General features: G+C 46.3%; 1 protein-coding gene across 1 annotated transcript; it reads right to left on the bottom strand.

Moving 5' to 3' along the window:
• Positions 1 to 629: 629 nt before the first annotated feature.
• On the bottom strand, positions 630 to 11731 carry irbpl (interphotoreceptor retinoid-binding protein like; the record flags this gene model as incomplete). Its single annotated transcript, XM_084078148.1, has 7 exons — positions 630 to 797; positions 1700 to 1857; positions 3152 to 3294; positions 4312 to 4502; positions 4821 to 5970; positions 8710 to 8763; positions 8964 to 11731. 7 exons carry the CDS (start codon positions 11729 to 11731, stop codon positions 630 to 632), a joined length of 4632 nt encoding a protein of 1543 aa, XP_083934274.1.
• Positions 11732 to 13605: the final 1874 nt, after the last annotated feature.

Genomic DNA, 13605 nt, shown 5'->3' with positions numbered 1-13605 from the left:
CTCCTTTCATTCGTTGCTGCCATTAGATTTGCAAGTTGCTCACTTAGTTACTGCTTTGCTAAAAAAGTGCAATTTCAAAAAGCCTAGAATAACCCCCACAGTCACCATATCACATCTGGCTTTACATAAACAGTCATAGCCTGTAAACCCACATCCCGAAAGAAACCCACGTCTCGGTACCCCCCACACACACACACACACAAAAGGAGTGAACCTACTGGAATCAATGGCAGAAGCACAACCTGCCCTACCAGGACACCCTGTTGTAGCTTTAACAATTCATTAATTTTGGTCTTATCACTTCTTTTTTATACAAAACAAAACAGGCTAAAAAGAAAGGCTTGGGTGTAAGAGAGAACAAAATAAACACTGCACAACGTGTTGGACCTTCCACTCTTGTCCTACATTCTTCTTGTATTTGTATCACATCAAACAACTTTCCGGATCCTAAAACCCCCCATAAATCCTTTGTTTGGCTGCCCCCCTCCCCCCACAAACCCCCCCAAAAACAACAACAACAAACAAAAACCGAAAAAACAAATAAAAAAATAAAAGAAAGCATAAAAGTGACCATTGCAGGAATGAACAGCAGCTCCGTATCAGCCACGCGCAGGCGGGGAGGCAGCAGTTCACTTCTGGCTGGTAAAGTGCTTGTTGAGGATGCCCTTGGCCGTCTCCAGAGCGGCGTCGGCGGGGACGGGGATGTGTGGCGCCACGCCGGCGCCCTCCCAGGCGGGACCCGCCGCCGTGTCGCAGTGCACGGTGGGGATGCTGAGGTAGACGCCGGTCTCGCCCACCTGGAAGTAGGGATGGGAATATTAACCGGTTTTACTGTTAACTGCGATTTAAGACGTCACAATTCATTAACCGCAGTGGCTCAGCATAATCGTGGAGAAATCTCTACTCAGGTCACTGTAATACAGTTGAAGAACCTTGCAGATACAGTACATGGATGTTTAACGATGTAGTCGCTTTTATTTACTTCCAAAGAGCTTTTTATTTCTTTCTTTCTATTTTGTATGTATTATTTGGCTTGTGCATTATTTAGGTAAGCTTTGCCAAGCCATGTGATCCATAGGGCAGGAGCCTATCTCCTGTTTCTGTAGCATTAGACAGCTGGATGTACAAGTATACATCACCTGGACTTGATTCTAGCACAGGGAGTCAGGGACTTACCCCCAATCCAACCCTTTATGCTGAGTGCCAAGCAGGGAGGCACTGGGCCCCATTTTTAGTCTTTGGTACGACCCAGCCAACCTTCCAGTCTCAGGACGGACATTCTAACCACAAGGCCACTGAGCTGGTTCTGCATTATGTAGCTACTGTAATAGGCCTATTTGTGTTTTGAAAGGCAGCAATGGTTTAAAAAAAAGCCCCCCAAAAAAACTCTAATTTACAAATGCTTGTGTTGTTTTATACACCCATAGTGTATGAAATAAATGTAGGCCTATGCGTAATAATAATGATAATCGTGAAAGCGTGATTATTTCTCTCATGGCATAGTAGAAACAAAACGAGCACATGCAGCTCAGTCCAAGGCGAAAGTAGTTTACCGGGTGCACGGCTCAACAGTAACACGACTCAACCTAAAAAACCTGTGCCGTGTATTTTGTAACTAGAAGCAGGCTACCAGAGCACTGGCATTTCTTTGTTCTTTGTTGTTGTTTTTTTTTTTTTTTTACATTCTCTCACTACGTACCGGGAAGGTCTGGGGAGGGTGGGAGCCCCCGGAGGTGGTCTCGCCGATGATCATGGCGCGGCCGAGCTTCTTCAGGATGTAGACGAACTCCTCGGCAGCGCCGGCAGTCGCCCCGCTGGTCAGGATGAGGAGGCTCTTTGTGGCGCCGTACCTGGGACCTTTGGGGGGTGGGGGGGGGGAGAAAGGAGAAAGAGGAACAGGGGATGAAAGAGAGTGGGGCAGGTGTACTTAGAACAGTGGTCCTCACACTTTTTCATGTCAAGGACCCCCAAATTGACACTTATCAGCAAGGGCGCCGATACCGTGGGTGCCCCGGGGGCTAAAGCACCCACTGTGGGTGAGGAGCACCCACTGGGTGCTGGTCAAAAAAAAAAAAGAAGAAAAATCAGATCGCCTGGTTCAGATCGCCACTGAACAACCGAATTAACCGAAATAAAGTTACAAAACCCCCCCAAAAAAGTAAATTACCCGCCAGGGTCCATTTGGTTCCATTTGTACACTCTCAGAGTTAGAGACCCATATGGGTCCATTTGGTTCCTATCCATCATTTAGCTGGGGACCCCCTGGAACCCCCTCAAGTACCCCCACTTTGAGAACCAATGACTTAGTAGATCAGTGATTCTCAACCTTTTTAATTTCAAGGCCCGCCAGGCCTTATAGGCCCCCCTAGTTTGACATGCATTAAGCCACAGACCCCCCCCGTTTGATACACATTTTATATCCGGGACTACACTAAATTGTCAGTGTTGCTTTAACTCTGAGAGAGTACAAATGGAACCAAACGAACCCTTATCGGTCCATTTGCTTGCCTGACTATCAATCATCTTGCTGGGGACCCCCTGGAGCTCCCTCAAGGACCCCTGGAGTTCCCCGGACCCCATGTTGAGAACCAGTGTAGTACTGAAGATGAACATCTTTACAAACTCCATGTGGAGCTACAGTGCATTGCAAATAAAACTATTCTTACGTGATCAACCAAAGTTGCACACAGTGGCTGTACAGGTATTTAGTCTTTTAACCCATTAAGACCTGAGGTCGATTCTACAAAATGTCTTCTAAATCCTAACAGTTTTTTGAAAAAAGCTTATGTTAGGTACTAGGTCAGTGGTTCTCAAACTTTTTCCTGTCAAGGACCTCAAAATGTATATGTATTTGGCCACGGACCCCCATCTCAAAAATATCTAGTTCCAGGGACCCCTCAGAAGCAAAGATCTGAGTTACAAATGTTGGCTTGAAAAGATATATATTCAAAGATTGGCGCACTCGGTGCCGCGCTACAGTATGAGCTTGTATATCTGCTATTTTTGAATATAGCCAAAGTGTAAAATAATGCTTTTTAGCTCAAATTAAAAAATGGGTCTTAAAGGGTTAAAAAGCAACGTAAGTGAAATAATATAGAACTGGTGGGAGAGCAGAATATCCATTTTAAAACGTGATCTTTTCTGTTTGTACCAGTGAGGTCATCGATGGTCCAGAGCTCCGTGGTTGTGCCAGAAGGTCTGTCATACAGCTTGTCCAGCAGGATCTTCCTGTCGGCGTTAAAGAAGTAGGAGCAGAACCCAGCGATGGCTGAGGTGGGACCACCAACGTTGTTCCTGCAAGGTACCACCACAGTCAGGTAAGTTAGGAGGACGTTATGCAGGGTTATTTCAAAACTTCACTGAATGTTCAATTCTGATTGGTCTGCCTATATTGGCAGTGGTTATCAACCTTTTCAGGCTGTGACCCCCCAAAATAATTATATTTGACCCCCCCCCCCCACACCCTGATAAGCACTTGGAATGTAGAAGTTGAGGCATTACATTTAGTTTGACTCAGTTCCACAGATATATCTTGTGAAAGTAGCTGATCTACAAGCTCACAACGCCTCGCAACACGAGTTGTTGTGAGCTTGTAAAACAATGTAAAAACAATTGCTATTCCCAAAATGTTTGCCTCTTATATTATTTGACAATTTGGCCAATGTTTGTTATTTTATAGTTGATTACTTTTGATGCTGTAATGGTCTCCCCCCTGGAGGACTCCCCCCTGGAGGTCCCAACCCACATGTTGAGAAACTACTGTGCTAAGGCATTCTGAGGTCTGCTATTTCACCATAAAAGACCCCTGTTCTGCTTACATTGCTGTCCACGTGGAAGCTTTTACATTTCAATAATTATTCTTGAATCAATATGTATTTATTATTTATTTAGTTTGCATCAGTTCTGCTTCACCCTGCGAACGTTTATTTTTGCAATAATGACTGGATTGCTGTGCATGATCCTGTACTTAATACATTCTAAGAATAATAAGCCCAATCTATTTACAATTGTTGGATTCTTGTGTATCCTATATTTGTATTTATCGTCATTAAGCTGACTCTCTTATCCAGAATAACAAGAAATGAGTGCATCAGTAGAATAAGCTTGACATTTCAGCTAAACGACAACCGTATCATAAAGGCCAGAGAATAAGTCTGTCCCTGCATCCTCTCATCAATGCAGCTCCATTTTTTTCTAGTTTAAATTGTCTCTTCACTGTCATCTGGGGACCCCCCCCGGAAAAAAAAAATCATGTGGGGACCCCAAGAGGGGGTCCTGACCCACAGGTTGAGAGCCACTGTTCTAACGTACCTGAGGTCGACAATCATGCCGTCGGTGTTGACGACCTTGCTCCAGACATGTTCAACGATGATCTGGGCGATGGGCTTGACCTCCTCGAAGTCTCCAAACATGTCGAAGCGCAGGTAACCAATGTTGTTCTCAAACACGTCGGTTTGGAAGGACACCTTGATCAGCTCAATGAACGTCTCTGGAGAATAGTCCTATAGAAACAAAAGTCACTTTACCTCCATGGTTTATTAAGTATGGCCAAAGTATGAAGTCAAACCATTTCAACTGTATGTTAGACATTGTTAGTAAGTAAAATAGCACTTCATTTAAAGACTAATAACATTTTACACACATTTCACGTATGTTTTATACAATATTTGAATTAGCCATTCCCACATCCCCATATGTGCAAAACAATTGATCATAAATAAAAATGTTTCATGCCGACTTCCTCATTTAAACACATTTCTGAAATAAGATATTACATTGAGTAATAATTTAGTAATTTGAAATGAAAATGAATGTCTTACCAGGGGTGGCAGAGCAGGGGTGTTACTGGTTGTCTTCAGACTCTTGTCTCCAGACAGAGTTTTCAGGTCGTCAGACAACTTCGCCTCCAGCCCAGCCTTAGAGTTGACCGAGCTATATTTGCCGCTGGCCAGGAGTCCTTTAAGCTTGTCCGCGACATCGGCTCCGATGGCCTCGAACGCGTAGTTCTCAGCAATCAGGGTAGCAGATCCCTCAATGATGGCAGGAACCTCGCCACGCAGCTTGAGGATCTCAATGGCGGTGGCGAGCGCGTCCTCAGCACTGACGTCGACGTCCGGGGTCACGCCGGTGACTTCCCAGGTGGAGCCGGTGACAGGATTGACAGACTTGGCTGTGGGAATGGTGAGGTAGAAGTCTGTGTCCGCCACCTTAATCTTGTCGACTTTCACGGAGCCTCCGGCCGTCTTCTCGCCGACGATGGTGGCCCGGTTGAGGTTCTTGAGGCAGTAGGCGACGTCCTCGGCGATGCCGTTGGTGTTCTGGCTGGTGAGGATGATGAGAGGCTTGGTGCTTCCGTACCTGTCACCGAGCAGGTTGGACATGGTGAACAGCTTCGTGGTGGTGTCCGAGGGACGGTCGTACACACTGTCGATGTGGATCACGGGCTCGGCGTCGGTGAAGTAAGACACGATGTAGGGCAGCCCCGAGACGTCTCCGCTGCAGGTGTAGCGCAGGTCAAAGATCAGGGCGGAGGAGGGCAGGATCTTGTTCCAGACCAGCTCCAGGAGCAGGGGGCCGATCTTCTCGGCCACGTGCTCCCCGAGGATGTGGTCGATCCTCAGGTAGCCAATGTTTCCCTCCAGGATGTCCAGCTTGATGGAGTGCTGGAGCACGGCGATGAGCTGCTCGGCAGGCAGGTTGGGGATCTCGGGAGGGGCGACGGCAGCGTAGTCGGGCTCGTGGGAGACCTTCAGGCGCGGGTCGTTGATGGTGCTCTGGACCCCCGAGGTGAGGACGCTAGCCAGGGTTTCGGGGTCGGGGATGCTGAGGATCTCCGTGTTGCTGGTGGCCGCGTCGATCGCCTCCTGCATGCCCGCCAGCTTCTCCGGGGAGCAGTAATTGTCCAGGAGGATCTTGGCCATGTCTGTGATGAGGCTGGGAGGGAAGGTGGCACGGACGATGAAGACATTGCTCAAAAGGAGCAAAGACGCCACCAGAAAGACTGCTTTAGCCATTTTCTCTCTTTTTGGAGAGACAAAGAAACTGATCGGCAGAACCTCCGTCCACGTTGAGGTTCTTTGTCAAATGAGACTATTTCCTGGCTGCAAGGTTTCTGTTAACGCACACCTAAGAGGCTTTGCCCCCACAATAAACCTCTAATCGCATTATGTGCTTTTGTAGGACAATAACAAGCTAGCCAAACAGGGTTGCACCACGTTTCCCAATATACCATCCTTAAATATATTGCAAGAGACTTACGGTAAATATTAGAAGCTACCTATGCCAATTAAGGTAAGGTTTGTAACAGACAGGAATATCTGTAATGAAGGGATTATGGCTCGTAGAAATATTTGGCCTACTTGAGTAAGTCACTGTGTAGGCCTATTTACTGAGTACCTTCCAGTGTGTGTGTCCTAGAGGTAGACAGCTCATAGAAGGCTCATAGACAGTGGTTTGTCTGTTACCTGTATGTATGCAGCATCTTGAAAAGTTGCATCTCTGTGGTTCTTGTCGAAAAGGGCTCCGGAGATTAGTGAACATGTTTGAACATATGTAGTGAACATATGTTTGAATCTTTGCAGACTCGCCCCACAGAGGAATTGTATAGGATATATTGGTGGAATATAATGTGGTTGTGTTGCTTACAAGTGCACAGAATGCAAAAATAACCTCTCTAATGATACGAAGAAAGGACAGTAATTACAATCAACACACATATAAATCCCACACTGATGTCGTATTTTGTATAAAAGGAATCTAATATCATCACAGTTTCTAGGTGGAAGTTCATTCCATGGCAAGAAAGCTTGCAGTCTTAGCTATTTGCATACCCCACCAACATTTGTTGCACAGCTTATTCCATATGGTATGCTAAGTCTAAGTCAGCACTTTTCTCACAGGCTTAGAACAACAATCTGCTACTCTGTCCTCCCTCGTGGGAGCATTTTGATTGACCTCAAGCCCTGATTTGCACACTGATCAAGCACTGGCACACAGTGGATCACACCAGTCACACCAGTTAACCAAGCTTTTATTCTTACTAAAACTAACCTGAGTTACAACGCTACTGTGACCACTTTTTTTCCCATCTACACCACAGCTCTTTGCCAAAAATAGCCGATCTACAAGCTTACAATGCGATGCGCTGTGAGCTTGTAAATCTGTTATTTTGGGGCGACTGTTCCCCCTAGAATAGGCATGCTGGGGGTTCAAGTGGTTGCCCTATTTCAAAACTAGTGAAAATTGCAGTTCTACAAGCTCACAAGGCTGTGAAATCTTTGGAAATGTTCTGAAATTATTTTTACATTTCTGAAGGTTTTTGTCTGTAATAACATTCCCGACATAAAGATGAAAGGGTTAAGTTGTTAATGGGACTGCACTGAAATGTTCCCTCAACATAGAAACATGTCTACCACCAGCAAGCTGACTTATTTTGTTCTTTCTATTACAGCTTAGTAGTAATGGACACCCACTGTTGTTAATGTTGTTAAATATAACATAATAACAATATAATGAACAAGTAGTTTATTTTTGTGTGTGGTTTAAATACTTTATTGCAGGGGAAATAACTGAGGAGAGATCTTTGCCTGCAGCAACAGCACAGAGGAAGTGAACAGACTTATTGTAGGTTTCTTTGCAACTGGCTCCCTCTAGTGGTTGTTTTCAGTAATTAACTATTGTACAAGGACATTCTGAAAGTGCTTTTGAAAGTAGTCTAAAGAAATACAACAAAACCACATACTCACATAAGAAAGCCCTAACTATAAATTACACATACATTTAAATATTCAAAAGAGAGAAAAAAAAGAAAAAAACACCAAGGTATGTTTATTTCTAAACCTAAACAGTTTCTTTAGGCAAATAAATATGGGTCAACACATACAATACATTGTCGGATTATGCACTTGGTATTAATACATGTCAACAACAGGAATTACACAAAGTTAAAAACAACACACTGATGTCATAATCAAAAAAGGCATCTCATATCATCACAGTTTTCATCTTTTCTTTTGGGATGTGCTTTCCTATAAGTGCAATAGAGGAGTTTTAAGGTGCCCAAATGAATAAAAAGTGCAATCAATACAAATTATATAGTCTAGTATTAGAATCATTCAGATTTGACAAAATGTGATCCTTAATAATAAACTCAGATGTTTTTTTGTTTTCTGCTCTTCTTCCCTTATAATGTTGAGTTTGTAAAGTTTAGAGTGTTCAGTAATTGGAACATCACATTTCAACGAGTCCAGTCTTGCAAAAGTGTTCATGAGCCAGTAAGGAAGTACATTTACTTGAGTACTGTTCTTAAGTAAATGTACTTGAGTATCTGTAAGCCTACTTTAATTGAGTCCTTTTTTGCATATTTAGGAGAAGGTTTCAGGGGTCCCCAGCAAAATTGGTTAATATAGCAGTTTAAACACTTTAACCCTATATAGATCGGCTACTTGAAAATAGCCAGTCTGCAAGCTCACAATGTGTTGCATTGCTATGCGTTGTGAGCTTTCAGATCTGCTATTGTCAAATCTACACATTTTGAATATTCTTTGGACATTTTAACAACACAAATCCTGTATGGGGGTCCCTGGCACAAAATATTTCAGATCAGGGTCCACGGCCAAATACTTAATTTGGGGACCTTGACATGAAAAGGTTAAACTATATTACTTTCTTGTGAAAGCAATATAGTTATAATTTCAGGTTATTTCTGACTTCTTCCTTTGTTGTTGGTTTATACAGATAGGACAGTGCATAGAGTCAGGAACCCTGAGGACAGACAGAGGAGAGACACATGATAATATGCCGAGAGTTGGATTCAAACCCGGAACTCACAAGGAGCATGTGGTTATTGCGCTAACTGGCTGAACTACCAGGATCCCCAATATAGATGTAATTTTAAAGTGTACTGTTATTAAACAAAGGGTAAAGTAATAATTTTGAAGGTATAAGAACAGAACACCAACTACTTCCCTTGCTCTCTCTTCACCAGCCTCGCTGATATGACTTTTTGAGCCACAGCCAGCGCGTCATTTGCCTGGGAGACGATGTGCGGCTCGACCCCAGCCACGCTCCACACCTTCCCGGTGACGGCGCTCAGGACCGCCAGGTTCGGGATGGAAGCGTACAGGATGCTGTCCCTGATCTGGTAGGTTCCGCTCGACAAGGACCCGCCCATCGTCGGCTCTCCGACGATGGTGGCACGGTTCAGGTCTTTCATGGTGCGGATGAACACCTCGGCCGCGGAGCCCGTCATGTGGCTGGTGAGGATGAAGATGTCCTTGGAGGAGCCGTACCTCTGACCCATGACCTGCGGCGAGGTCAGGACCTCCGTCAGGGTGTTCGTGGAGCGGTTGAAGACGGTGTAGAGGTGCTTCAGGGGCTCGCCGTCAAAGAAGTAGGTGCACAGTAGAGGAATGGCCGTTGAGTAGATGCCCGTGTTGTACCTCATGTCGATGATGAGTGTGTCGGTGTTGACGATTTTGTTCCATACTAATTTGATGAGCTGCGGGCCGATGGTTTTCACCACGTCCACGTCGGCCATCATGTCGAACCTGAGATAGCCGACGTTCCCCGGCATTACCTCGACTTTGAACAGCGCGTCGATTATGTACCCCGCCTCCTCTGCCGACGGTATCTTCGGAATGTTGTCCAGGGTCTCTGGCTCGACGTCGCAGTAGAAAATGTGGAGGCGGTGGTCGCCAGAGGTCTCCTGCAGGTCTGCCGTGAGTTGCGAAGCCAGAGATTCGAAATCGACCACCGAGCGGTACGCCCCTTCTGTCCATTTGTTCCGCAGCACTTTGCTGACTTTGGCGGCGACTTCGGGGATGGCGTAGTGCGTTTCTAAGAGCTCTATGGTTCCTTCTATCAGGGTCATGACCCCTCGGTGGAACTGTATGACCTCGTGGACGTGGTCCACGGCCTCTTCTGCTAGCACGATGGCGTCGGGGACCACGCCTCCTCCCAGCCAGCATTCCGCGTTGTTGTCCATGAAGTTAATGAAAGGGACGGTAATTGCAATGTCTGTGCCTTCTATTTGGAACGACTTTGAGTGCATCAGGGTACCGGATGTGATCTCCCCAATGACTGTGCCACGATGTAAGGACTGCATGAGGTAAGCAAACTCCTCTCCGACCCCTGCGGTGTAATAGCTGGTCAACACATAGACGCCACGCTTGGAGCCATAAACGGGTCCGGTGAGCCCAGGCAGGGTGTCATATTCCCTTGTTGTGTTTTGAATTCGGTCGTATATGGTGAAAAAATGGCGTTTCTGCGAGGCATCCTGGAGATAAGAAAGGATCAGTGCTAAGGAGGCAGATGACCCAGCAGTGTTATAACGCAGGTCAATGAGAAGATTGTCTGTGTCTTTCAGGGGCTCCCAAACCCTTTTAGCCATGAGCTGTCCTAGTTTAGCCACCACAGACGACTCTATAAACTCATCAAAGCGGAGATAACCCGTATTTCCTTGGAGGATCTGCACTTTGAACACTCTATCAACTAACGTCCCCAGTGATGCTGAATCGTCTACAGCCTTCCCAGGGTCCAAGTCCCCCATGAGGGCGATGTCATCTTCTGTGTGTTTGATGATCAGGCGAGGGTCTTCCGAAACAAGTTGGAGCTCCTGATTGAGTTTGGTTGCCAAGTCCTCCTCGGAAATAATCGAGAAGAAGTCTGTGGACTCCAGGTGGTGAAGGAGCGCCTGAACTCGGTCGGTGAAGGCGTAGAACCTCCTGATGATGTCTGAGATGTTCTGCACAGCTTTGGGGATGGCGCTCCTCACAGCCAATAGGGTTTTTGCACTTCCGATGGCTTCCTTGGCGAGAACGGTTACCGACGGCGAGACTCCGCTCACCTCCCAGCTCTGGCCTGTGATCGGGTTGATGGACCTCGCCACAGGAACGGTGATGTAGAACCCAGAATCCCCGATTTTGATCTTCTGTACTTTTACTGATCCGCCAGCCGACCTCTCGCCAACGACGATAGCCCTGTTCAGGTGTTTTAACGTGTATGCCACTGCCTCGGCCGCCCCCACCGTACGCTTGCTAGTCAAAATCATTACGTCTTTTGTCTTTCCATACCTTTCGCCCATTATGGAGGCCATGGTCCATAGTTCTTTGGTCGTGTTCGAGGGCCTGTCGAAGACGGTGTCGATGTGAACAAGAGGCTCGGGGTCCGAGAAGTAGGAGACGATGAAAGGAACTCCAGAAAGCTCTCCGGCCGTGCTGTATCTCAGGTCAAAGATCAGGGAGGACGTATGAGCCACCTTATTCCAGATGTTGTCCCTCAGAAGAGGGCCCAGCTTCACCATGGTCTCCTCCCCGATAATGCGGTCAATCCTCAGGTAGCCCACGTTGTTTTCCATGATGTCCAGTTTCACCGAGTTCCTCACCAGCCGTATTAGCTGCTCAGTGGGGAGGGAGGGCAGCGCTGGTGGCATCACGGGAACAAAATTGGGCTCGTACGACACCGTCAGCCTCGGGTCGTTCAGGGCGCCTTGCACCCCGGCCGTGAGGACCGATGCCAGGGTCTTCTTGTCCGAAATCTGGAGGATCTCCCCGCTGCTGATGGCCTGCTGGATGGCCTCCTGCATCCCGACCAGGTTCTCTGGCAGGCAGTAGTTATCGAGCAGGATCTTGGCCATGTCGAGCACCAGCGCAGGCTGGAACGGTGAGTTGGCAGAGAAGCCGAGGCAGAGGAACGTCGCCAAAAGTGTCGGCGAGAGCCAAAACCCCGCCATTCTGAGATGCACAGAGACAAGAGGAGCAGATGTTGTCTCTTTCGTCCTCTCACTGACTCTGTCTTCTGTTTCGCAGCTGCTGCTGCTCTTCTACTGTGCATAAAGCAATCGGAGCTTTTGTTTGGAGAGGAAAAGAAAATTCACTGTCACTGGGTTTTTTTCGGACAACATCATCATCGACATAAGAGGCTTTTGTCCCCAATAAACCTTTAATCGCATTATATGTGCCGCATCAGCTGGCAGACAATAGCAGACAAAAAAGGAGACAATTTGGAAACGCAGAGGTCGAGCCACACGTGTCATGCACATCTGGGTTTCTATTTCGTTTCATGGTTTGTTTGGTATTTGATACTGTTAGATCTCACTGGGAGACAAGAACCTAAAGGCATAGAACAATTTAACACCACATGAACCATAGTCCCTATTCTGGGCCTAATAGGCATAATAGGCAAACATTCGTCAAAAATACTAAAACATTTTGTGAAAATATCCGATGACACATTGATGTTCAACAGTATATAACGTTTAAAGGGATAGTTCACCCCCAAAATGGCTTTTTTCCTATCAATTAGTCACCCCATGGAGACTTGAATTCATGGATATTTTTAGTTTTTGTCACATTCCTAAGCCAATAATTTGATTGGTTCCGGTAGGAGAAACAAAGAGTCTCCTTTGTGTCTCCTACCGGAACCGCTGCCTACCGCTGTCAAGTCTCCATGGGGTGACTTATCAACGTTTTTTTGGGTGAATTTTCCCTTTAAGTAGTTCATTCAGTAGTTCACAAAATTAAGACATCAAATTGAAATAATGAAATGTAAGCTTGAATGCTGCTCTCTCTCGCACGGCCTCCATCTCCTCCTCTATCTCTTCCTCTCTCTCCCCACATCTCCCTTCTTTCATCCCTCCATCTCCTCCACTCTCTCTCCTCCACTTCCGTCCCTTTCTTCCCCCTGCCTCTCTCTCTCCCTCTCTCCCTCTTCCCTGTCTGTCTCCGTTCCCTCCCTCCCTCCCTCCCTCCCTCCCTCTCTCTCTCTCAAACACGCATGCGCACACACACACACACACACACACACACACACACACACACACACACACACACACACACACACACACACACACACACACACACACACACAGAGGTGGCCAGGTGCAGAGCGTTGGCAGGTTTTAAAGGGTCATGTCTGGGTCAGTCCAGGAACGACACATGATTACACATTTTGTGGGAACGTTGCAAAGCCGTCTTAAAAAGGACACACACACACACACACACACACACACATTTAGGTCAGAATTAGACACATTCACATAGCAAAGCCCTGCGTGTTCATTCTCTGAGAGTGAAAATCGACCTGCTAGGGTCCATTTTCAACACTCCGGGTTACATTAGCACTCAGTCATTATTTGGATTGAATGTTGAATCAGACACTCTCTCACTATATTAAGACCTCACTACATAAAGGCCTTTGTTTTAACCTATCAGAAGGAACAGACGTGGATATAACTGAATTTAAAGTTTAGAGCTGATCAGCGTTAATAACCGGTTACTTTTAATAAGTTATATTTAATAACTGGTGACAGTGGGCTGGTTAAGCCTGACCTGGACTAAGATCATTATTACCCTCCCTTCTGTGTCTAATCCCTCTCCCTTTCAAGCGTGATGCATACTTCTCTCTGTATGACGGTGACAGTGTATAAATTAAGCATCAGCTGGCCTACAGCTGATCCCAACACAGTAACAGAAAACCAAGGAGGCTAGGTCTGCCGCTAAGCTTTTTAAATGCGAACAAGATTAAATGGAGGAATGTGGCGATTATACTGAGGTTGGACTTCACATCAGCATTGAAAACAAAGGCAACCCACTGTATTGTTGTTAG

This window comes from Gymnoscopelus microlampas, assembly GCF_963454915.1.
Source record: "Gymnoscopelus microlampas genome assembly, chromosome: 14".
Taxonomy (NCBI): Eukaryota; Metazoa; Chordata; class Actinopteri; order Myctophiformes; family Myctophidae; genus Gymnoscopelus; species Gymnoscopelus microlampas.
The sequence above is the reverse complement of the archived record's forward strand: the minus strand, read 5'-3'. Positions and strand labels throughout refer to the sequence as shown.